General features: G+C 42.4%; 3 protein-coding genes across 3 annotated transcripts in view; 2 read left to right on the plus strand and 1 right to left on the minus strand.

Moving 5' to 3' along the window:
• The window catches only part of crhr1 (corticotropin releasing hormone receptor 1), a 54,345-nt gene extending 50,937 nt beyond the window's left edge, over positions 1–3,408 (plus strand). The window contains exons 11-14 of the mRNA XM_054747196.2: positions 1,443–1,528; positions 1,744–1,882; positions 2,125–2,166; positions 3,122–3,408. Coding sequence (XP_054603171.1) covers positions 1,443–1,528; positions 1,744–1,882; positions 2,125–2,166; positions 3,122–3,262 — 408 coding nt within the window. The 3' untranslated portion in view covers positions 3,263–3,408. The remainder of the gene's footprint in view (positions 1–1,442; positions 1,529–1,743; positions 1,883–2,124; positions 2,167–3,121) is intronic.
• Positions 3,409–4,902: 1,494 nt separating this feature from the next.
• Positions 4,903–22,000, plus strand: maptb (microtubule-associated protein tau b). Its single transcript, XM_070552666.1, has 13 exons — positions 4,903–5,025; positions 5,094–5,180; positions 7,772–7,837; positions 8,153–8,396; positions 10,756–10,827; positions 11,766–11,806; positions 11,982–12,039; positions 12,125–12,204; positions 19,914–20,063; positions 20,138–20,219; positions 21,042–21,151; positions 21,531–21,698; positions 21,768–22,000. The coding sequence occupies exons 1-13, from the start codon at positions 4,903–4,905 to the stop codon at positions 21,798–21,800; spliced, it is 1,314 nt and encodes a 437-aa protein (XP_070408767.1). The 3' UTR covers positions 21,801–22,000.
• Positions 18,194–19,376, minus strand: LOC139070287 (uncharacterized; the record flags this gene model as incomplete). The annotated part of the gene is made up of 1 exon (XM_070552139.1): positions 18,194–19,376. A coding segment is annotated over one exon (1,101 nt), but the record flags the coding sequence as incomplete, so codon positions are not given.
• Positions 22,001–26,444: the final 4,444 nt, after the last annotated feature.

Raw genomic sequence — 26,444 nt, forward strand, 5'->3', positions numbered from 1 at the left:
GGGTGGCAACTGGTTCCCTAGTGACGGTGCTAGGACTGAGAAAGCCCGGTCCCCGCGAGTACGACACCTAGAACGAGGGACAGCGAGCAGGCCTTGGTCAGAGGAGCGCAGAGCGCGTGATGGGGAGTGTCTGTTCAGGAGTGTGGCTAGATAGGGTGGGACACCCTCCTGGAAGAAATTATAAACAAAGACAAGGAGTTTGAAGTGTGAACAATAACAAACCGGAAGCCAGTGCAGAGAGGCCAGAACCGGACTGATGTGGTCCCGTTTCCTGGTCCCAGTCAGGAACCTGGCTGCACTCTCAGCAGTAACTTTTATTCTTTTTAGCTGTACCTGCTTGTATGATGTTTTCAATCAGTTAATGGTAAACAGTTTAAAATATAATAACTAATGTGTTTTTTGTTTGTTTGTATTTTATTTTTATTTTTTTATTATTATTATTTTTTGCTTTGTTTATTTGTTTATTTAGCCAGTGTGAGTCCATGTGAGGTGACCAGAGTAAATCAACTAAAATGCTGCTTGGAAATGACCAAAGCCAAACATCTTTAGAGATACAAAAAAGTTTGCAGAAAATGACCAATAAAACTAAAATATAAAAACATTACATTTGCTTTAGCTGGGTAAATAAATTATTGGCTAAACGATTTATTGGAGACATCACCAGGTTTTGAACCCACATCAGCACATGGGAAAACTAAGATGGCAGGCACACACCTTTACCACACATTTTATTTCTGGGTAGACATTCAGGCTAATGAAAAATAAAACCTCATATTTAAAATAAATCACACCTCAATAGTTCCAACAGTACTATTTTATCATACACTGTGCCTATGTTTGTTCTCCATCCATCCATTGTCTGAACCCGCTTTGTCCACATAGGGTCGCGGGGGGGGGGGGTATCTCCAGTGGTCAAGGGGCAATCAGGTGGGGTACACCCTGGACAGAGACCCAGTCCATCACAGGGCAGCACAGAGACACACAGGACAAACAAACAATCACACACACACACACACACACACACACACACACACACACACACACACACACACACACACACACACACACACACACACACACACCTGGGGACAATTTAGACAGACCAATCAACCTAACAGTCATGTTTTTGGACTGTGGGAGGAAGCCGGAGTACCCAGAGAGAACCCATGCATGCACAGGGAGAACATGCAAACTCCATGCAGAAAGATCCCAGGCTGGGAAGCGAACCCAGGACCTTCTTGCTGCAAGATGAGCTGTGCAGCCACGTTTGTTCTCAATGGTTTAAAATAGCATGATCTGAAACCTTTATATCTTATCAGTGGGATAAATCGTGTCAGGTTTCCTCTCAACCACAGGAGGCTTTGGTGCCTTCAGGAGCATCTCTGTAAAAACCAGAGACTGAACTTTAACCTCAACTCCAAATATTTTCATCTTTTCCTCAGATTAACTTTGTCTTCCTGTTTAACATTGTTCGGATTTTGATGACTAAACTGAGAGCATCGACAACCTCAGAGACCATCCAGTACAGGTAAGACCAACAAGCTCACCTTCACCCCATGTGAGATCAAGGTCTGGTCTGGTCTGGGTGAGAAGATAACTCCACTAAGCATACAGGCATAATAAAAAACAAAGCAATTTCACTAAAATGATCTTGTAGTTTCATCAGGAACCCATTAAACCAGTAAAACCAATTAAACCTTAAACCCCAGGAATCTGATGACTGTGTCCTTGTCTTTGTTGCAGGAAGGCAGTGAAAGCTACCTTGGTCCTGCTGCCCTTGTTGGGAATCACCTATATGCTGTTCTTTGTGAATCCTGGAGGAGAAGATGAGTTGTCCCAGATTGTTTTCATCTACTTTAACTCCATCCTGGAGTCTTTCCAGGTTGGTAAATGTCCAGCTGGTCATGTGATGCAGCATGCAGATGCTCAGGACTTGTTCCTGATGTTTTCCTCAAAAATAGTTTGTGTTATATCCTTGTTGGTTCCCAACACGATGCTCTCTTAAATAAAGTTCTTATTTAGAGTTTTTTGACCAATATTCTTTGCAACCGTCCATCAATGAATGAAAATTGCTCACTGTTCTTCATCCCACAGCTGATTTGGTTCCCCTTTGTGTCTCCGCAGGGTTTCTTTGTCTCCGTCTTCTACTGTTTTCTCAACAGTGAGGTGATTCAACTCAAAGACAACAGCAACAGACAAACATAGAAACAAAAAGTAGAAAACATTTTTAAAACAAAAGGCAAATTTAAAACACACACGGAGAACAAACCATCACTTGAAAGAGAATGGAAGGGACAGGTGTGTTACTTAGAGTCACATTCCATTTAGAGGAAGCTGTCGGAAGTGTAATGAATCCATGTTAACACACAGGTTGGAAACAGACCAGCTGGAACAGAAATGGAAATTTTACTGGAATTACTTCAGTTTAGTTTGAACTGGTTTCAGTGAAGTTGTTCTGTTTTACTGAGCCACTCTGCATGACCTCTGACATTTTGTCCATATGCACTTTGTCCTGATCCAGAAGACAGCATGTCCAACACTGTTTTTATCAATCCTCCACCTACTCTACAAGTGTCTCCAAGTCAACTTCTGTAAAGTTTCTCCTCACTCCCATGTGTAAAGTCATGATTTTTGATCATATAGAGGAGACTCGCACCTGCGGGACATTGTTTTTAAATGGAGGCGTGTCAAGGGTAGGAGTCCCTCATGTGGCTCGATTCTGCCATCATCAGGCTAAACAAAGGAAAGGTGCTTGGATTCATGTTGGTTACACCTGGATATGGTTGTGCTTACACATTTTCCTTTCATTAAATGGATGTCATCTTTTGTAGGACATCCATGTAGGTCTCTGGACAGGTCCCTCATGTTTCACTCAGACAAAACTGCTCCCAGTGGAACACCAGGACCAACACTGGTTTATTTGAATAAACTATTAAGACCTATCTGATAAATATAAACTAAACCAGTTCACATCAGAATCATTGACCCAAGAAACAAAGATCTGATTACTAAAAGCCATTAAAGAGTTTGATTTCAATTAGAACTTTTTTGTTTAGATTAAATATACTTTAAATACATCTTTACAACATGTCTTTGTAATTTTGCACCTGTCTGTGTGCAGGTACGCTCTGCAGTCAGGAAGCGCTGGATTCGCTGGCACGACCATCACTCCATTCGCAGCCGGACAGTGCGAGCCACATCTCTGCCCACATCACCAAGCAGGGTATCCTTTCATAGCATCAAACAGTCCTCCAACCTCTGACAGACTACATCAACCAATCAGAGCTCTTCGTCTGGACCAGATCAAAGCAACCAATCATAGTGCAGGACACAGATTTATGGACTAATTCAGAGATCTGTCAATCAGGAAGCTCTTTGGCCCCACCTATTCTCATATTCTTACCAACTACTGGATCTGAACAGTCGCCCACGACTGCAAAGCCAGACACACCAACCTGTGCATGGCTTGGACAGATTACAAGAAAGCCTATGACTCAGTGCTGCACTCATGGACCATTGAATGCTTGGAGCTGTACAACATCAACAGGACTCTCAGAGCCTTCATTGCAAACTTGATGGGGCTGTGGAAAACCACCCTTGAGGCAAGCCAATTGCACAAGTCTCCATCACATGTGGCATATATCAAGGAGACGTCCTGTCCCTCTACTGTTCAGCATAAGTCTGACCTAGGGTTGCTACAAACAATTATTTAAATATTCAAATAATCACTAGTAGTTTTTTGGCAACTAAAAGTCAACTAACAGTGTAATGAGTAAAGTATAGCTTATTGCATCAAGATGCAGCTGCTCTAAAATACCCATCATTAGCTTCTAGATTGAAGTGTGATTGTTATGTGCCATCTAAATATAAAGACAAGATGATAGTTTATCAAACAACAGGGGCCTCATGGCCGCCTTTGCTTGCCGAGGTGTGTATGTTGTTGGCTTGGTAACAAACTTACCCACTGAAGAAGAGTGCTTTAATAACTGTAACGTCGCTGGATACAATAAATCATTAGAGTTTGTAACATCAGAGCAGATTTGTGACATACGTGTGATAATGATAATGAAATTGCCATCACTACTGCTGTTGCTACTAATGTTGACGTTAGCAGCTAACGATACCATACCATTACCATACCATTTTATTTATAAAAGCACTTTCAACATGGCATTACAACCTAACAAAGCAATAGGTAATTAGCTAAGCTTACAGTGGCGACTGTCCCTCCTCGTTCAAAACCATGACGTGCTTCCTTTTAAGGAGAGCTCTTTTTTTATTATTTATTTCTTCCGTGTCCTGTCTGGCTGTGAAGCAAACAGAATTAATGTCTGAATGCTGGTGACAAGCCTTACCACTTCTTTCCACCGGAGCCGTCAGCAGCACGTCTAGCTCGCGTATGCTGCTGCTTGGCCCTTCCCACGAAGCAGCAGGGGAGCAGCTGTCACTGACAGAGCACGAAGTCACACAAGTGACTTCGTCAGTAAACATAACAACAAGCAGGATAAAGTTACAACATGGCTCCAAAAGGTTTGTGTTTTATGTTCTTTCCGTTTTATAATCGCCAATACGGACCTGAAAAACAAAGGAGACCGCTAGCCAGGTGTTAACTTCTCACGGGGCCGCACAGTTGGTAACATTTTTTAAAAGTAAAGCAACCGGAAGGCCGTACGTTTCTTTATTCTGAAGATCTCGGGAGCTTCGCTCCATTTCCGTGTCCGATTTCCGAGTGAGTGTGAGAGCCACTGTCCAGGCCCCATCATATAACGTGCTCTGTGAATGTCTCAGACAATGGCAAACAGAAGAGGAGACACTAGTAACACTATCATGGGAGGGCAAACCCCTACATGGGATGTACCACTGACAGATTTCTGAAGTGTCTGATATCAAGAAATCTTACCAATGACTGGAAAGAGCTGGTCTGAAGGACGGCACAGAGGCTCTCATCATGGCTGCTCACAGGAACAGGCCCTGAACACCAGAGCAACAGAGGCCAAGATCTACCACAGCAAACCAAGACCCAAGGTATAGGCCATGCAAAGAGGCCCCTGAGACAGTCCACCACATAACTGCAGTGTGTAAGATGCTGGCAGACATCGGTGGTGCCCGTGGCCATCGGGAAACTCGGGGCAATATCCCCCAAGCTGGAGGAGTGGCTAAAGCAGATCCCAGGGAATAATGTATTTTTTTTATTTATGTATTTATTGTATTAATCACCAGCCTTCTCCTCCACCCTACTAGCAGGGGCATGCTCCAAATGTAATTTAGTTTTCTGTCACTCAAGGATTTCATAGATATATTCTGGTTTTGAATAAATGCTCTGGGAACAGTTCCCAAATTAGAAAAGAGTTACAGCCTACTGAAATGTGTTTGAGATTAATTAGTCCGATTTTAACCAAGGTATTAAGATAAATGATAAACTGCAGTGTTTTACTTTCCCAACCTTTAACTCTACCTTATTGCCATTGGCAAAACCTAACCTCTGACCCCGGGGAAGAAACAGGTTTAAATGCTGGTCTTTAGACTGAGGAACAAGAGGGACCTTGGAATGAGGGATCATGTTGATTGATCTGAACTTACTGTGGATTCATCCTAAGATGCATTTTGGGTAACCAGAGCTGCGATGAGAGCCTGTTAAGACTTAACTTTCAGCCCAACAGAAACTGATGTTTCCAGGTGTTAAACAGTGACTGGAACCTAACATTTATTTTTTTAAAGGTAATCTTTTTTAATATCTGGGCTAAAATCTTGTTTAGATTCTGCAGGAAGCAAATGTAATCATGGCACAAGTTCAGAACTTGTTTACATGTTCAGAGGGTCCGTTGTCCTGAGGTTTGTTTTCATCTTTGCTGTGGCTTCTATTTCTCCTCCAGGTTTAAACATGTCAGCCCAAACCTGAGGGTAACTATGGTAACCAGGGCCTTTCCATCTCAACACATAGCTTCAGCTTCTCTTGGATTTAGTCAGATTAAACATTTTCACACTGTTTAAAATGAATTATGAGGATTTAGAAGGAAATTTGCTAAATCACTCAACAGGTTCTAAAGTTTTAAACTGAGCAGGTCTGATTCTGATTGGACTTGACAGAGAGAGGAGAGTACCCAGTAACCATAGTAACCAGTGGTTTGGTTTGGGTGTGTGGAGGGAACTGCTCAGAATCAATCTCTAACCACTCCCGCTCCTCATCATCCTGAATTTATGGCTGTGACTGGGTCACTGTGTGTGTGTGTGTGCGTGTGTGTGTGAGGTTGCAAACATCACACTGAAAATCCTATGTTGATACTTAAGAGGAGCATTTGATTTGTGCTCAAGAGACATGGGCTGCAGCAAGCCGAGGGAGATCCTTCTGTACACGCTGATGTGTCAGAAATAAATCTGTCTTCAGGACAAACTGTGTGTTTCTTGAGTCAGACAGAGAGTGTCTCACTAAAACCCAGACCCCGTTGCTCCAGAATTTGGAAGCTGGTCCAAAACCACTTCTGGACCAATGAACCTAAAGCCTGGTCCACAGAACTATTGTGTTTCAGCTCAAGTGACACAAACCCAACTCCATCACCAGCTACTTTGTAGAACAATAAACCTAACAGGCCAAAGAGCTAGAACTTGGATTGAAGAGACTAGGTGAGTCCAAAAATATTTGATCACACAAATCAATCACCAGAACTAATCACAAGATAGGACACATAGGGTAACATATGAAAACAAACCTTAAACAATTAGGGTGGTGGGGTGCTAAACTTTTATAGTCATTTCAGTAAACAATTTATTCAGGACCTTATTTAGTGACACAAAATTGACCAGTAATTAAAATTCTCTCCACCCACCAGCAACAAGTGGCCAGCCTTCTGGTCTGAGGTCAGTGAATGGGTATCTGCTGAAAAACATCATCAAACCTCATTCATAATAATAATAGTAATAATGATAATAATAATTAATCAGAAAGCAAACATGAATCACTCTTTTTATTTGCTAAAATTTAACCATAAACCACCAAAATGGTTGTATTCGTATATACCTACCCCCTAACAGGCCCAACAGAATTAATCCTGACCTGTTCTTCAGATCTGAACTCTTGAATCAGATGTTTGTAAGAACAGAGTGACCTCTGGAGGCTAGACTGGGATCTGCATGACTTCACTTAAATTCAATAGCTTATCTGAATGCAAAAAAATTATATAAATATGATCAAATGTGTTCCTCTAACTGTCCAAATCAAATAAAATGTTAAAGGAACTATGATCAAATGATCTTTTTAAATCTGTGTTTACAAATAAAACAAGGGCATTTTTAATTTTCTTCATTTGCATTAAAAGTTAAAGCCCCATAGTCATCATCACACACTTCATCTCTGCATTTGTTCCCCGTGGGGAGCAGCGAGCTGCAGCTGTGGCTGCGCTCGTGAAAATGTATTGTTATTTCATTTATTTGTTGTTTTGTTGTGACTAAGCTCTGACAAAGCATCACTGATCACCCCATACGGGGCACTCAGGGTCATGGCTGATCTGAGACTGAGGGTTATCTCACCCCCTAACCCTGAGAGGTGGAGCTTAACCTATGCTGTTTGAAGATTGCACCACATAAATAAACCGTATAAAATAATCATAATTTAATTTAGATTTTGAAATAAAAAAAAACTAAAAGTTTAAACAAACAGAAAGTATTGAGCTGCTAAGTGTGAAACACAGGTGAACAAATGACCAGTCAGAAATCAGTGTGATGGATCAGGTGACATCGGTGTCACATACCGACACATTAAGTCCTTGACTTAAAGAACGTGGCATTGCTCTACCTGAAAGCTGGTGTGTCTTCGACCCTTCGAACTGCTTTTGTTCCTACTGTGCAGAACACACAGGAAACACTCATTCATCATAATCAGCCAACTGCAGCTCAGAGGAGGAGCCATTGGAGGACAACATGACTGTAGTCTTTCAGTTAATTCCACTGCCACTTTAGATCCACTTTCAAATATATCAATAGTTTTGCTTGACGTGTTTTAAGTGAAACAGTTCACCCATGAAGGTACTCTACTCCACCTGATCTGGTGAACAAACTAGGGAGGAACCTGCACAAGGTTTTCTTCAGTTGTCATGGTCCAGAGCCCTGAGGAATTTCAAAGGTTACCACAGAGGCAACCTAAGCCTGTCGCCACCAGATCCTGAGGTATGATGGAGACACATCAGGAGAACAGGAAGTCTCCCAGAAGACGTCACTTCCTTTCCAGGGTGTTCGAACATTCACTTGTTACACGGTGGAGATTGAGCTGAGAAGAAACAGGGAGAAAACGAGAGAGAGAGATGCTGATTCTGCTGGTTACCATGGAAACAAGCCCCTCCCTCTCAGAGCGGCAGTAGGGTGGAGCAGCAGACAGACCGCAGCAGCAGGAGCAGCAGAAGGAGGTAAGACTATTTCTCTTCCTCCCCCTACACCTCCTCCTTTCTTCTCCTCTGCAGCAGCTCCATCCTATCCAGGAGACCCAGAGGCTGCAGAAAGAGAGACTTTCCACTGCAGCTGCCCCTCCAGCCGTGGTTTTCTGCTCCGCATGAAGCCGGCCGGCCTGCAGGCAGCAGAGAGGGAAGAGGAGGAGGGGATGGTGGAGGAGGAGGTGCGGCGGGCAAGAGGACACAGTAGCACTAAATAGAAACAGACTTTATTCTTGTTGCTGCATCATCATGGTGATGGTTTGTGAGCATGCCTGTTGAGGCCCCCTCTGCTCCTTCTCCTCCTCCTCCAAGCTGCATGCTAGGAGTGTGTGGTTTTGTTCATTCAGTCTGGGGTGGTTCGGTCCAGTCTGTGTGTTTCCATTTTGAACAACACTGTCTCTGGAGTTTACACGGACTCCACAAGTTTACGGTTCCACGTGAGGCTTTTTGTTTAGAACGGTTTAAGGTCTTTCTGGATGTTGGAGTTATCTGTCTGTACGGTGACTGCACAGGTTCAGGCATCTTAGAGATAAGTACTCTTAAAGAGCATAATACAGACAACACAATGATTTTGAAAGTTAAAAACACAAAGTGGACATTTTCCAGGAAATGGTTTAAACTATTTAAATAAATTTAATCAACACCAATCACTATTTTAAACAAAAGTCACAATAAACCAACAATAAGCCAACAATATGACCTCCAAATGCCACAATAAATCAATAATATGAACCAATATTAATCACATTAAACTAAAATAACATTCAGCAATCACCATTACAAACCATTATCCATTATAAACTCACCTTCAGTACAAGCAACCAACAAAAATCACATGAAACATATAATTCCTGCAAGGGGCGTTTCCATTTCTCTGGCCCATCACCTTCTGTTGCTCAGGACTGATGAACATCCCTGAATGCAGGTTGTTGGTTTCCTTTTATTGGACACATTTGAACAATTTACGTGGTAAATTTGGTTTTGTTACAGCTTATGTCAATTCATTGGAAACTGTTAAGTTGAATTTGTTCCTTATTTAAATTTGACCTTTTGCTTTCTGTAAATGGTAACTGGCCCTGTATTTGTATAGCACCTTCTAGGGTTCTACAACCCCCCCAAGGCACTTCACAACACAATCAGTCATCCACCCATTCACACACACATTCACACGCCCATTCACACACCCATTCACACACACATTCACACGCTGATGATGAGGTACAATGTAGCCACAGCTGCCCTGGGGTGCACAGATGTTGATGAGGCTGTCAAACGCTGGCGCCACCAATCCCTCCGACCACCTCCAGCAGGCAAGTTGGGTTAAGTGTCTTGCCCAAGGACACAACAGCAGCATTCTCTGGTGGTAGCCAGGATCAAACCTACAACCTTCAGATTACCGGTCAACCCGCTCTACCTCCTGAGCTTCTCCTACCCCTGTACTGCAACAAGCCAACAATATAAAGAGTTTTGCAAATGCTGAATGTGAAATTAAGAAAAAATGAGAATCTGGTGCAAAAGTGCATTTATATCAGTAATCCAACTCAGACTGAGAGACCATCTAAAGGCTCAAAAGCCCTTCGGAGGTGCTCTGGATTCATCAGTTGATTAGAGTGTGTCACTTTGAGGCTAGAATAATGAACCTTTTCACAATATTCTGATTGAGATTTTGAATGCGGGGTTTTCATCAGCAGGAAGCCATAATCATCACAGTTATCACAAATAAAGATTTTAAATATCTGGCTTTGCATGTAATGAGTCTGTCACATGTGTTAGTTTCACATTATAAGTTGAATTACTGACACAAAAGGACTTTTGCACCACGTTCTAATTTTTCGAGTTTCACCTGTAAATAACCTAAATCGAATGAAAGCAACAGAAACCAGTGAAACAGGAAGTTGGTTGAGGTTTTGTTTTTGGAAAGGACCCTAATATTCAGGCCCATGAACAGAACAGTCCTCTGGTTTTATGAGCAAAAGAGGATCTGCTCAAAGTAAAGAGAAAGACACTTGTACACATTGGGGTGGTTTTTCAGATGCTTTTGTTGTAGAAGTGTTTTAGGCTCCACTGGTTCTTTATAGTGATGGACATTGTGGTTTTTGGTGAAAAGGCCGTTTTCTTATTAACTCTTGAGATAAATGTTGTGAGGTTCTGCTCTGTGATACACTTCAGGTTCAAAAAAGTTTATTTTTGTGAACAGACTTTCTCACCTGTGTCTAATTATAACAAAAATGCAGTAAAGAGTCACAAAGGACCCTAAAATGTGTCCCCCCCCCCCCCCCCCCCCATCTCCTGTCCTTTTCCTGTTTAATGTTTCCACCTCTATCGTTTCTTGCAGGAGTGATGATGGATGGAGATTCGATTCCCATCAAAGATGGCCCTGCCCAGGAGGAGCAAAGGATGATGGGAGGTTTGTGTTTGCCTGTCATTCATCCGTATCATCGGTTAATCAGTCATGAACAGGACAACATTTGATATTTTAGCTCCGTCTGACCTTGGCTCAGATTCAGATCCAAGATTTCAGTCTGGATCGTTTTTGATCCCGAACTTGAAGTTCTGATGGGTTGGGGCAAGAAACAGCCCTGTTCCTCCTCCACACCTCCTTCCAAGCAGGATCAGGAGGCAGTGAACAGTGAAGGAGGAGGAGGATGTAATTAGGGAAGAGGAGCAGTTTGAGGAACAGGAGAAGAGGAGAGCTTTGCAAGGAGGAGGATCTGGAAATGTGAGGCCCTGCACCCCGAACCTAAGAACTCCTGTCCCTCTATGTTCAGCTTGGAGGTTCCTGCTGACAAAAGAAATGCACTCCATGTTTCTTTTCTGACAATGCATCTCCCTCTAGAAAAAGAGCACCTCCTGCAGGAGCTACTAAGAGACGAAAAACAAACACCTCCTTCTTTCCACTCAGAAAACCAGGTGCACATTGCTCTCTAGCTATTTTTTGTCTTGCTGCTCCTCTCCCAAGTGCCATGTTTTTGATTTTTGTCTCTCTTGCTTAATGTGACTGACTAGTCACTTCTATTTGACTTCTTGGTTGTCATGGCAACCGACACCTGACCAGATCTAACAGTAGTTTTCTTCAATTATTGGGAGTGATGTCACCTCCTCCTGGCTCCTCCCTCTAATGCTCTCAGTCCAGCTACCCCCATCCTTTTCCTGTCCCGCTTTTCAAATCCCTGTTCCCCATCTCACCCGTGCTCACCCATCTCTCACTCACTCTTCCCTCCCCCTGCTCCACCTCCTCCTCCTTCCACAGATAGCTTGATATAATATTGGTGATGATGATGTCTCTTTCTCCTGTCTCTTATCTCCCCCTGTCATTTCCCCACTCCTCCATCTCCTCCCTTCCAGGTAAAGCAGCTGGAAAAGAGCCAACTGATGCAGCTGTGAAGGTAAAGCTTGGATGTGTTTTTTCTGCGTTGTGCTACACCAGGTGAATTACAAGCAGAGTTCAACTGAGACAGGTTGTAGAACTGGCAATGGAGTCAGACGCTCTGGTTCTATTTTTGGTCCTTAGCCTGGAGAACAACAGCTTAAAGTTGGGTTTCATTTGGTTATCAATTTCAGGGCTCTGGAACAGCAGGAGGCAGCAGAGCTGCAAAGATGATCTCAGCCAAGAGCACAGGTATTCAACAACAATAAAACCAGTAAAACCTTATGAAGCTGTTCCAACAGACTCACCTGTTAATATATGTCCATCTGTCTGTCAGAGTCTGTCGACAGCGTCAACAGTCCAGGAAGTCGTTCACCTGCCAGCAGATCATCAACTCCCAACAGAGATGTGCGGAAGGTCAGAACATCTACCCATCCTCTCCTCTCCTCAGTCTGCCTCAAGAGTTTGGTTAATGGCTTGGATTTATGGTCCCAGAACAATGCCATGATTTTAAAAACATAATGAATGTGTTATCCGAGTGTAAAAATGTAATTTTCATCTCACATGGCTTTTGTTCTGACAGTACCATTCTTTATTTCATTGTATGTTGACTGGTTTCATTTGTTTCCTTGTCTGAATCTTTAGAGTCAGGTTCAATGTTTGTCTGAGTTCAGAAATCAACATTCACTCCAGAGGTGGAGCTGAGCATATCTTCTGACTCTGAGGAACATCAGGTGGAAGTGAAAGAAACTGCTGGGCGGTAATGGTCAGAACTTTTGTGGGAGGGAGATAATCTCATGCATAGCTCTAGTCCGGATCAGTTGATTTAGTAGACTTCAAGTTTTTGTCACACTGCAATTCAGAGGAGGAAGATCACACTAGGAATGGGGAACTTCTGACTTCTACTGGCGACATTGTCAGGCAGTGAGAATTCTTTGAGGAGCTCATCAATCCTACCAACACATTCCAGTGTAGAAACAGAGCTGGGAGACTAGAGGATGGACTGGCCAATGTCTGGGGCAGATGTTGCTGAGGCAGTCGAACATGAAGGTGGCAGCAGAGCCTCATCTTGGAGAGGCAACATTCATCTTTCGTGTCAAAAGCTATGGATATCGTTGGACTGTCTTGGCTGATACCTCATTAGCATTTTGTGTAGACATTGAGGGCAGTGACTAGTGGCAGACTGGGGTAGTGGTCCTATTTTGAAGAAAGATGACCAGGATGGTGTTCTAATTAAACAAAAATGGACACAATTATTGGTTCTCTTCTGTCAAAAAAAGAAAAGCCCACAATGGTCACAGACATACCTTGAATCTGAGAAAAGTAATGATAAAAAAAATTCTATGAAATGTAACCAAAGAAAGTCAGACATTGCTTTTCAACCAAGCTTCAATGGAATTATAAAAAATAAATAAATAAATAAACCTAATGGAACAGGCATGGACAAAAAGGATGGTACCCCTAGAAAAGCCTGAAAATAGTGTGACCACAGGGACGTGTTAATTCTAGGTGTGCCCACTAATTAGCATCACAGGTGTCTATAACCGTGTATTCAGTCAGTGGACCTGTATATAGGGATCCAGGTAGTCACTGTGTTGTTTGGTGACGTGGTGTGTACCACACTCAACATGGACCAGAGGAAGTAAAGCAAAGAGTTGTCTCAGGAGATTAGATTATTGTGTTTTACATTCTTGCTTTGAATAAATGAGATGAATATAAGGTTTTAGTGAACATTAATGATTTATTAATGCTAGGGGTGGTCATGGCCACACACACACACACACGTATGTACATATATATATATATATATATATATATATATATATATATATATATATATATATATATATATACAGTGGGGTAAAAAAGTATTTAGTCAACCACCGATTGTGCAAGTTCTCCCACTTAAAATGATGACAGAGGTCAGTAATTTACATCATAGGTACACTTCAACTGTGAGAGACAGAATGTGAAAAAGAATCCATGAATTCACATGGCAGGATTTTTAAAGAATTTATTTGTAAATAAGGGTGGAAAATAAGTATTTGGTCACTTCAAACAAGGAAAATCTCTGGCTCTCACAGACCTGTAACGTCTTCTTTAAGAAGCTTTTCTGTCCTCCACTCGTTACCTGCATTAATGGCACCTGTTTGAACTCATTATCTGTATAAAAGACACCTGTCCACAGCCTCAAACAGTCAGACTCCAAACTCCACTATGGCCAAGACCAAAGAGCTTTCAAAGGACACCAGGAAAAGAATTGTAGACCTGCACCAGACTGGGAAGAGTGACGCTACAATAGGCAAGCAGCTTGGTGTGAAAAAATCAACTGTGGGAGCAATTATCAGAAAATGGAAGACATACAAGACCACTGATAATCTCCCTCGATCTGGGGCTCCACTCAAGATCTCATCCCGTGGGGTCAAAATGATCATGAGAACGTTAAGCAAGAATCCCAGAACCACATGGGGGGACCTGGTGAATGACCTGCAGAGAGCTGGGACCACAGTAACAAAGGTCACCATCAGTAACACACTACAACGGCAGGGAATCAAATCCTGCAGTGCCAGACGTGTTCCGCTGCTGAAGCCAGTGCATGTCCAGGCCCGTCTGAAGTTTGCCAGAGAGCACATGGATGATACAGCAGAGGCTTGGGAGAATGTCATGTGGTCAGATGAAACCAAAGTAGAACTTTTTGGTATAAACTCAACTCGTCGTGTTTGGAGGAAGAACACCAAGAACACCATACCTACTGTGAAGCATGGGGGTGGGAACATCATGCTTTGGGGCTGTTTTTCTGCTAAGGGGACAGGACGACTGATCCGTGTTCAGGACAGAATGAATGGGGCCATGTATCGTGAGATTCTGAGCCAAAACCTCCTTCCATCAGTGAGAGCTTTGAAGATGAAACGTGGCTGGGTCTTCCAACACGACAATGATCCCAAACACACCACCCGGGCAACAAAGGAGTGGCTCCGTAAGAAGCATTTGAAAGTCCTGGAGTGGCCTAGCCAGTCTCCAGACCTCAACCCCATAGAAAATCTGTGGAGGGAGTTGAAAGTCCGTGTTGCTCGGCGACAGCCCCAAAACATCACTGCTCTCGAGAAGATCTGCATGGAGGAATGGGCCAAAATACCAGCTACTGTGTGTGTGCAAACCTGGTAAAGACCTATAGTAATCGTTTGACCTCTGTTATTGCCAACAAAGGTTATGTTACACAGTATTGAGTTGAATTCTTGTTATTGACCAAATACTTATTTTCCACCCTGATTTACAAATAAATTCTTTAAAAATCCTGCCATGTGAATTCATGGATTTTTTTTCACATTCTGTCTCTCACAGTTGAAGTGTACCTATGATGTAAATTACTGACCTCTGTCATCATTTTAAGTGGGAGAACTTGCACAATCGGTGGCTGACTAAATACTTTTTTGCCCCACTATATATACATACACAGGATACACATATATGCAGGTTCAAGCCCCGCTCATTCTGTCGCTGTCATTGTGTCCTTGGGCAAGACACTTAACCCACCTTGCCTGCTGGTGGTGGTCAGAGGGACCGGTGGCGCCTGTGTATGGCAGCATCACCTCTGTCAGTACGCCCCAGGGCAGCTGTGGCTACATCGTAGCTCATCCCCACCAGCGTGTGTGAATGGGTGAATGACTGATTGTGTTGTAAAGTGCCTTGGGGGGTTCCAGGACTCTAGAAGGCACAATATCAAATGCAGGCCATTACATATATATATATATATATATATATATATATATATATATATATATATATATATATATATATATATATATATTCAATTCAATTCAAGTTTATTTATATAGCGCCAAATCACGACAAGAGTCGTCTCAAGGCACTTCACATAATAAACATTCTAATTCACAGTTCATTAAGCCAATCAGAAATAATGTGGATCGAGAAGACAGAGCAGACACACACACACACACACACACACACACACACACACACACACACACACACAAGTAATGTGTCTATAGTTATATTGCGATGTCTTAGTAAATATTGTATTTGGTGAAAGATAAACTTTATTGTATTTATCCTAGTGGATCTGTAATTAAACGGATAAACTAGTATTAGCACATCAAAAGTCAATGAAAACAAAAAGTTATTATCAGGAGAGAGAGAATGTATTAGTGGTTAGCAGCAGTGTGCTAGTCGATGGCCCCCTCCATGAGGCCACCACAGCTCAGCAGAACGTCATTGTAGCTTCTTCTGGGGAGAAAAACACTTACAGAGAAAATAAAGTTAACAGCTGAAATTGCACAAAATAGTACAGTTAAAGAGCAGACTGTAGAAGAAAGCAGTAGAGTGTGAAAAGTGGTCAGTGTGTCCTCCAGCAGTCTAAGCCTATAGCAGCATAACTACAGAGTTAACTCTGGATAACCTATCCTATTTAGATGTAGGCATGTTGGAGGCAGGGCAAGGGAGAGCCGTCTTTACCGACTGTACACTCCACCTCCCTGTAATCCCCCACTTGTCCAGATTTAGGCTAACATCAGATTTTAACTATAAGCCCTATCAAATAAAAATGTTTTAAGCCTATTCTTAAAAGTAGACAAAGTGTCTGCCTCACGGACTAAAGCTGGGAGCTGGTTCCACAGGAGAGGAGCCTGATAACTAAAAGATCTGCCTCCCATCCTAAGTTTAGATATTCTTGGAACCACCAGTAGACCTGCAGTCTGAGAGCGAAGTGCTCGGTTAGGAACATACGGAATAATCAGATTACTGATGTATGATGGACCTTGATTATTAAGAGCTTTATATGTGAGAAGAAGGATCTTAAAATCTATTCTAAATTTAACAGGTAGCCAATGTAGGGAAGCTAAGACAGGAGAGATATGATCTCTCTTTTTAATTCTCATCAGAACTCTAGCTGCAGCATTTTGGACAAGCTGAAGACTTTTAACTACATTCTGTGGACTTCCTGAGAGTAATGAATTACAGTAATCCAGTCTTGATGTAATAAATGCATGAACTAGTTTTTCAGCATCACTCCTGGAAAGTATGCTTCTAATCTTAGCAATATTCCGAAGGTGGAAAAAGGAAATCCGACAAACTTGTGAAACCTGGGATTTGAATGACATGTCCTGGTCAAAGATAACACCAAGGTTCCTTGCTTTGTTCTCGGAGATTAATGTAATGCCATTAAGGTCAGGCGATTGGCTAAGCAATTTCCTTTTCTGGATTTCTGGTCCAAAGATGAGAACTTCCGTCTTGTCTTGATTTAAAAGCAAGAAGTTAAGAGTCATCCAATTTTTTATGTCCTCAAGACAAGCCCGTAATCTACCCAACCGATTAGGTTCATCAGGGTTAATGGATAAATATAACTGAGTATCGTCAGCATAACAGTGGAAGTTTATCCCATGCTGTCTAATTATTTTACCAATTGGGAGCATATATATAGTAAAAAGAATTGGCCCAAGCACTGAACCCTGTGGTACTCCGCAAGTAACCCTGGAGTATGAAGAAGATTTGTCATGTACATTTACAAAATGAAATCTGTCAGACAGGTAGGATTTAAACCAGCCTAATGCTGTTCCTTTGATCCCTACAACATGTTCAAGTCTTTCTAAAAGAACATTGTGATCAACTGTGTCAAAGGCAGCACTGAGATCTAACAAGACTAGAACAGACACAAGATTCTTATCTGAGGCCATAAGAATATCATTTGTAACTCTCACTAATGCGGTTTCAGTGCTGTGATACTCTCTAAAACCAGACTGAAATTCCTCAAACAGAGCACTAGTGTTCAAATGCTGACATACTTGGATGGCCACTATTTTCTCCAGGACTTTGGATAAAAATGGAAGGTTAGATATTGGTCTATAATTCATTGGGTCATCTGGATCCAGAGAAGGCTTCTTAAGTGAAGGTTTGATTACAGCAACCTTAAAATCTTGTGGTACATACCCATTTACTAAGGATAGATTGATTATATCTAGAATGGGGGCAGTAACCAAAGGAAATGCATCTTTAAATAATTTGGTTGGGATTGGATCCAAAATGCAAGTTGAAGGTTTAGATGAAGCTAATATTTTTGATAACTCTGAAAGCTCAACTGGATCAAAACGGTTCAAGCACAGATGAGGTTCTAGAGTCACCTCTGAAGCTGCCTCACTTACTGAGGAAGAAGAAATCGCATTAGGGAGGATGCTAAAGATTTTGTTTCTAATAGAATTAATTTTACTTGTAAAAAATCCCATGAAGTCATTGCTGCTGAGGGCTAAGGGAATAGATGGCTCAGAGCTATGATTCTGTGTAAGTTTAGCAACTGTACTGAAAAGAAATTTAGGATTATGCTTATTCTCCTCAATTAATGCTGAAAAATAAGCAGTTCTAGTTTGTTGAAGCTTATTTTTATAAAGCACAAGACTATTTTTCCAGGACAGGTAGGCCTCCTCATGGTGCGTAGAGCGCCATGTTCTCTCCAATTTCCTAGAGTTTTGTTTTAAAGCTCATAAATGAGAATTAAACCAGGGAGCCAAATTCCTGTCCCTAATTACCTTCTTTTTTAAAGGGGCAACATCATCTAATGCCACTCGTAAAGAGGAAGTAACATGATGAACTAAGGCATCAATTTGTGAGGGGCTAGAACTGAAAATATTGCCCTCTGCTACATGCCTCTGAGATGCTGAGGACAGTAAAGATGGAACAGTTGATTTAAAAGATGCAACAGCGTTGTCAGATAGAGTCCGACTATAATGAAATTTACTTTCATGTCTCGAGAAATCAGTTATAAAAAACTCAAAGGTTATCAGAAAGTGGTCCGAGAGGACTGGATTATGTGGAAAGATCGTTATTTCCTCACACTCAATGCCATAAGTCAGAACAAGGTCTAATGTATGATGGCAGGAGTGGGTGGAGCTATGTATTCTTTGAGTAAAACCAATTGAGTCTAAGATATTACTAAAGGCTACATTGAGGCAATCATTTTCGATGTCCACATGAATGTTAAAATCCCCCACTACAATGACCTTATCAGTATTTAGCACCAAATCAGATAAAAAATCAGAGATCTGATCCAAAAACTCAGAGTAAGGGCCTGGTGGACGATATAAAACTACAAACAAGAGTGGCTTTACAGTTTTGCAATCTGGATTAGGAAAACTAAGAATAAGATGTTCAAACGAACTGTAGCTATTAATCTGTAAGGGACTGATTAATAAGTCCGAATGAAAAATGGTTGCCACTCCTCCTCCTCGCCCTGTACTTCGAGCAATGTGATGATTTAAATAATTTGAAGGAGTCGACTCGTTTAAGCTAACATAGTCCTCTTGCTGCAGCCAGGATTCTGTGAGAGAGAGCAAAGAGATCTGATTATCACAAATCAACTCATTAACTAACAAAGTCTTAGAAAAAATGGATCTAATGTTCAACAACCCACATTTAATTTTTCTAGTTTTCTGCTCAGTTGAATTTGTTCTAATATTTATGAGATTTCCATGATTTGCTTTATTAAGCCTGATATTTAATCTGTGTGATTTTGGCCGTGGGCAGGACACTGTCTCTATGGGGTAGTGGGTGGGTAACAGTACAGAAGCTGCAGAGGGGTGGGTTAACTACGACTCTGCTTCCTGGTCTGGACCCTGGGTTGTCATGGAGGACTAATAAAACTGGCCATATATATATATATATATATGTGTGTGTGTGTGTGTATATATATATATATATATATATATATATATATATATATATATATATATATATATATACAGTATATATTCTCATGGGTATAAGGGTATAAATATTGATACTAGGGCTGGTTAACGTGTACGTGTGAGGCTACATGTACTCACTTGTTAATAGTTGCACCTGCGATGACTGGCGGAGCACTGCAAGGATAACTACACAGGAGGATAGCAAATTACTTGGACATATTTTGACTTGGGATGAAAGAAGTAGAACAAATTAGCTTGCTTCAATCAAACTCCTTTTTTGAACTCTTTAGCGGGTATCTATCCTTGTGAAGTTAAATTTCTTCTTTTCTGACTGCACATGCTCAAGTAATAAAATCAGTGGAACTTGATTGCTATTCCATTTGTTTTATTTATTTTCTTACTGCTGGTTCTAACTTAACTGGTGTGGTTTTTCAGGTGGCTGTAGTCCGGACCCCACCCAGGTCTCCTGGCTCAGCTCGTGGCCGAACACCCCCTCTGTCCTCTCACCCAATGCCCAACCTCAGCAATGTGAAATCTAAGGTGGGATCCACTGAAAACCTGAAGCATTCACCTGGAGGGGGCAAGGTACCGCCTGTTTATGCACCTGCACATGAGAGTTCACATTCAGCTATGTCACTATAGGACCTGTCCACTTGCAGGTTCAGATTCTCAATAAGAAGCTGGATCTCAGTAATGTGACATCAAAGTGTGGCTCCAAAGACAACCTTCATCACAAACCAGGTGAGAGAAGGAAATAATTCATCTGCATCAAAAGAAATATGGTCAAACAGTTCAGGGGCTACAACGTTCTTTGAGACAGTTTCACAAAGAAAGTCATCATAACGAGACTGTGGGCCTCACACAAGGGCCTCTTACAAGATGGCTTAAACTATCATAATATATCAAACTGTGCATGTGCATTGATACAAACACATTTTATTTGAACCTCCCAATCAACATGTAATTGAGCGATGCATGTAAGTAACTGACTCCAGTTCTCAACACATTTCAACTCAGATATTCTATGTCCTGTGCAGGGGCGGATTTAGGACTGAAGAAGATCCGGGGCTTTTAATGAAACATCCGGGGCTTCAGCCCAAGTAGCCGGGCCTAACGCCGCCCCTGGTCCTGTGATTCTCCTCTTACCAAAAATTATGTTCATAGATACAGAAACAAAGAGAAGCTTTACAGAACAGGAGCTAAGACAATTCTAGATGAAGTAGAAGCACACCAACATGAAATCAATGTCTGCTCAATTTGTTGATTCATTTGTTTTTGGTTTAATGGAGTGAAACCAGATTGCAGTTTGCTCCAACCCTTTAGGCACTCAGCAGCAGCAAGACAGCAGAGGCTTTAATAACCTTCAAGAGGTAGACCAAGGGGAGGGGAAGCGATTTTCATTAGTTAGCTTACAGAACACAGTTTTAAAAGTATGGTATCTGTAACTTCTGTTTTTATTTTTGAAAAACTGTTTAAATCTTAATTTTTACCTTCAAGATAAAACAGCAAGGGAAGTGGTGTGGCTCCACACAAATGCAGCTCTGCTCCTGCTCTGCTCCTCAGGTGGAGGGAAGGTGGAAATCAAGTCAGAGAAGATGGATCTGAAAGATGTTCAATCTAAAGTTGGGTCTCTGGAGAACGTAACTCATGTGCCAGGGGGAGGAAACAAAAAGGTACATGCTGAGAAAAAGCTTTTGACCCACAGATTACACCATAAAGCATGCTACAAATATGTTAATGACATGCTGATAATGTCATATGACAGAACATATGGACCTGTAGATGACTCATTCACATGCTTACACCATTCACTTTAAACAAACTCAGCTGCAACAAATGAACATTGAATCTTTGCTACTTTAACTTAACATGGTAACGACCTTTGACCTTCCTCCTTAAAATTAATAAAGTAAGTTTAAACAGATTATTTTATCTAAGCCACATTAAATAAAGGAAATAGGGCAGCTACAGGTGCATCTCTGGTAAGCTTGTTTAATATTTCTGTGACTAAACAGATTTGCTGGTTTTTAATCCAACATTGTTTATTTACAGATTGAGAGCCACAAACTAATGTTCAGAGAAACCGCCAAAGCTCGAACCGACCATGGTGCTGATATCATCGTCCAGGCTGACTCCTCCCCCCACCACCTTAGCAACGCTTCCTCCCATGGAAGCCTTAATGCTGCTGAAGCTCCTCCTCTTGACACCTTGGCCGATCAGGTGAATAACTCCCCCACTAAAGTTACAAATCAAAACAGCTCCCTTTGTTAACTGATCTCCTTCCATCAGGTGTCTGCGTCCCTTGCCAAACAAGGCCTGTGATTGGACAAACTCTGAGCCTGCAGACTCTGCCACTATCCCCATTTCCAAGGAAACTGTTTAATGGAAGAAGAAAAAAACCATTATCCTGGTTTTTAATTTATATTCTCGTCAGAAATCCCAGTGCTGGTTGGGGAGATTTTATGACTGTGCAAACAGCAGGTGAGCCTATTCAGGCAATCCAAGGTTAGAAAACAATCCTCAGTTGGACTCGGGCCTTCCTGCTTAGCTCACTCAAAGCTGACTGGAATTCCTGGGGATGTTTTATGTTTGATCCGGTAAACTTCAGTTCTGATTATGGAATGTTTGTTGAAATTCTAAAAAACCTTTTTAATCAGTAGCTGAACTTACATTTGCCATCTTGTAATTTTTTTTCCTTTTGAACTAATCTAGGTACTGTGATCAAATAGCTCTTGTTGGCATGGAAACAAAAAATGTAAAACTGTTTCAGAACTGCAGCTTAATTTTTTTAAATGATTATTTAAAATACAAAATGCATCTCTGTGTTTATGAGGAGAGGGCTCCACATAAATCTCTGAGGTTTGTGTTTTCTCAGGTGATTCCTTCAGGTCATGACACTCTGAACTAAGGCGAACACAGAGTCCATTTTAACTTCTTGCTAACCTAGACAAGCTGCTCATAAAATCCCTCCAATCACAGAAAGCCTAAGTTTGATGTGAACTTTCTCAGCCAATCACCATGTGCTATTGGTCCTGCTATTACCCGTGTGTCACATTAGAACTGGGTTGAGTTCCAACGTTCCTCCCAGACGGTTTGTGAACAAGCAGTTGTCAACATGCAACATGATTGTCTTATGGGCCATTCCCATCTGTACCGGGTCGGTCCGGGCCGGGTAGCCCCAGTCGGCCCCAGCCTGGCCCGGTTGATTCCACACATCCTTGTCTTAAGCCTATGTGGGCTGATTCTACCCACCAATCAGAGGCTTGCTCTAATGGAAGGTGTGAATTTGCTGTCAGCAGTGGGTGTGTTGGCCCTGGTCGGCCTGAAGCAGACCCCCTCGAGAAGAGGGCTGAGAATGAGCCTTGGTTGGCCCGGAAAAATACCAGGCCACCCAGATATGTAAACAACCTACGCTACCCGGCCTGGGCCGACCCGGTCAGATGGGAATGGCCCATTTTTCTCTAAATAAGATTTTGGCTTCTGTTCAAAATACACACACAAAAAAACTGCAACATTTGAAAAAAAAATGAATTTTAACAATAATATGCATAGAAAAAATGTTTATGCAAAAAAGTCTAATTAAATAAGGCAAGTTTGTAAATTTATTGAATCATTTAAACGAACAAAAAAAAAATTTTAGGCTCAAAACTTGAAAATCTCTAATTGGGACAAAATTTCCATAAATAAGCGGTGGGTTAGAGGGAAGAGCTGTTGTCTGGTCAGCGTGACTCACGTCGGGTAATAACAGGCCCCTTCCTCTCATGATCCAGAATGCTGCTTGATACTTGGTCACGCTCTGTCTCTGCCTGTTAAAAGTTATCTGTATCAATAAAGTTTCTTTCTGCTCCAACATGTTTCATCATTGCTGTCAATTCTCCCCATCACTGAGTCAGATGAAGGTTTCCAGCCTGACAAACCAGATAAATAAATATATTTTTTAGTCTGGCAACGCTCCATTGACTGTTCTCGGTCATGGGGCGGGTTCTACCGTTGTCTTTCAATCTTCGCATGCTACAACGTGACATACTCACCACAGTGGATGTCGGTCAATGAGGCAGTCTGCTGTTGAAGAAGAAGAAAAGATCTTTTCTATAGCGCCTCTCAAGATAAAAATCACGAGGCACTTCACAAAATCAAAAAATATAAATAAGAATTTAGAAAATGATTAAAAATATATTTAAAATGAGCAAAAAATAGACAATTGTGATTAAAAATGTAAAGAAAGAGAGTGAATAGGAAAGAGGGAAATCAGTGGATCCTGAGGAAGGTGGAATAGGTGGGGAGAGCAGAACAAGGAGAGGGTGATGAAGGGCACACAAAAGCCAGCCTGAACAAGTGAGTCTTCAGCTGCTTTTTAAAGGAGACCACCGAGTCCACTGATCTCAGGCTCAGGGGGAGAGAGTTCCAGAGTCTGGGGGCCACAGCAGCAAATGATCTGTCACCTTTGGTCTTTAGCCTGGTGCGCTGCACAACCAGTAGGCTTTGATCACTGGACCTCAGGGACCTGCTGGGTGTGTAGGGACTAAGAAGATCACCAATGTAAGACGGTGCTTGTCCATGTAAGGCCCTATAGACCAGAACCAGGATCTTGAAATGAACCCTGAAGTTGACTGGCAGCCAGTGAAGCTGGAGGAGAAGCGGGTTGATGTGGGTGTGTTTGGAGGGCTTGGTCAGAAGCCGAGCACAGGCATTCTGAACCACCTGTAGACGGTTCAGGGAGGTTCTGCTCAGACACGTGAAAAGAGAGTTACAGTAGTCTAAGCGTGAGGAGATGAAGGTGTGGATAACTGTCTCAAGTTCAGAGTGGGACAGAATGGGACTCAGCTTGGCAATGTTCCTGAGATGGAAGAAGGAAGAGCGAACAAGAAAACTGACATGAGAATCCAGGGTGAGAGCTGGGTCAAAGGTCACGCCAAGATTCCTGACAGAAGGTTTGGTGTGGGAAGCAAGCTGACCAAGAGTCTCTGACTTTGGGAACCAGTTGGTCTGGGGCACAGATGAGGATCTCAGTCTTATCTTCATTCAGCTGAAGAAAGCTCCCAGCCATCCAGGTTTTGATAGAGTCTAAGCAGGTGTGTAACAGCTGCAGCTTAGACATCTCATGGGGCTTAAAGGAGATGTACAGTTGGATGTCATCTGCATAAAGATGGTAGGAGATTCCTTTGAAGGAGCTCAGGATGTGCTGAAGAGGAAGCAGATAGAGGAGGAAGAGCAGCGGCCCCAGCACAGAACCTTGTGGGACACCATGGGTAAGAGAGGTGGTGGAGGACCTAAACTTGGAGACGGCCACAGAAAAGGAGTGCTCAGAGAGATAAGAGGAGGACCACTCCAGAGCAGATCCTGATAAGCCTACCCAGTCTCTCAGCCTCTCCAGTAGCAGGTGATGGTCAACAGTGTCAAAGGCTGCAGTCAGGTCCAGCAGGACCAGAACAGAACAGTCCCCTGCATCACTGTGAGTCAGAAGGTCATTAGAGACCCTAAGAAGAGCTGTTTCAGCAGAATGAGCTCTACAAAAACCTGACTGTAAGCTATCATAGATGTTATGTTCATCAAGAGCAGCTGTGAGTTGTTTAGCCACAACCTTTTCCAAGATCTTGGAGATGAACGGAAGTTTAGAGATGGGTCTGAAGCTGCTATGGAGAGAGGGGTCGAGACTCGATTTTTAAGAAGCGGGTGGATTACAGCGTTCTTAAAGTAAGGAGTAACCTAACCAGAGAAGAATTAATTATAGAGCACGCTGGGACCGATGGACTGAAAAGCACTTTTAAACAAAGATGAGGGTAAGATGTTGAGGTGGCATGCAGAGGTCTTCATAGAGTTAACTAGTTTGGTTAACTCAGGCAAAGAAACAGGAGCAAAGCTGTCTAGGATGATGGGTCGGGTTGGAGTCAGGAGAGGTGGCGATAAGGCTGAGGGAGAGATGCTAGATCTGATCTGACCTTATTGACTTTGTCCACAAAGAAAGACAGAAAGTTCTCGCAGTCTGCAACAGAGTGGATGGAGGCTGTAGGAGAGGCAGGAGAGACGATGCTGCTGATGGTGTTGAACAGCACCTTGGGGTTCCCTTTGCTCTGGGACACCAGGTTGGAAAAATAGGAAACCCTGGCGTCTCTGACTGCAGAGTTAAAGGATGATAGAAAATCCTTTAGGTGCAGCAGATGGACGTGGAGATGGGTTTTCTTCCACAAGCACTCAATTTTTCTGCATTGGCGCTTCAGGCTGTGAAGGCTGTCATTAAACCAGGGAGTAGGGTTCACTGCAGGAACTGATCTGGTTCTGACAGGACAGATGTTGTCCAGGATGGAGAGGCAGTGCTCGTTAAACTGAGAAGTTAAGGAATCTGGGTCTTTATCAGAAGAACAGGGTGGATCAAAAGCAGCAGAAAAATTGCTAGCTGTGCTCTCATTAAGAAAACGAGAACTAACCAGACGGCGAGCAGGAGGTGGGGACGCAGAAACTGACAAGTTAAAGAAAATGCAATGGTGATCTGAAATATAAACGTCCTCAGGACAAACACTGTCAGCATTTAGACTCGGGGTAAAAACAAGGTCTAGAGTGTGCCCCCTGGTGTGTGTGGGGCCAGAAACATGCTGGGTAAAGCTGAAGGAGTCAATAAGGCTGGAGAAATCCATGGCAAAGAGATCGGAGGGATCATCAACGTGGATGTTAAAGTCACCAACAATCACCAGTCTGGACAGCTTCACAGTGACTGAAAGTCACTAAATCCTGAAGGAAAGAACTGTTTGGACCAGGTGGACGATAGACCACAGCACAGTAGAACGGGTCCTTACGCCCAACTTTAATCAGCTGCAGTTCAAAGGAAGCAAAGTGACCAGAGGTTGTAGAGCTACGATGGTCTCTGAAAACAACAGCTAGGCCTCCACCATGACCAGAACCCCGGGGCTGGCTAAAAGAATAACCACTCAGGCAAAGTTCAGTCAAACCAGAGTAATCAGATGTTTGCTG

Source organism: Nothobranchius furzeri, chromosome 6 (assembly GCF_043380555.1).
Source record: "Nothobranchius furzeri strain GRZ-AD chromosome 6, NfurGRZ-RIMD1, whole genome shotgun sequence".
NCBI lineage: Eukaryota > Metazoa > Chordata > Actinopteri > Cyprinodontiformes > Nothobranchiidae > Nothobranchius > Nothobranchius furzeri.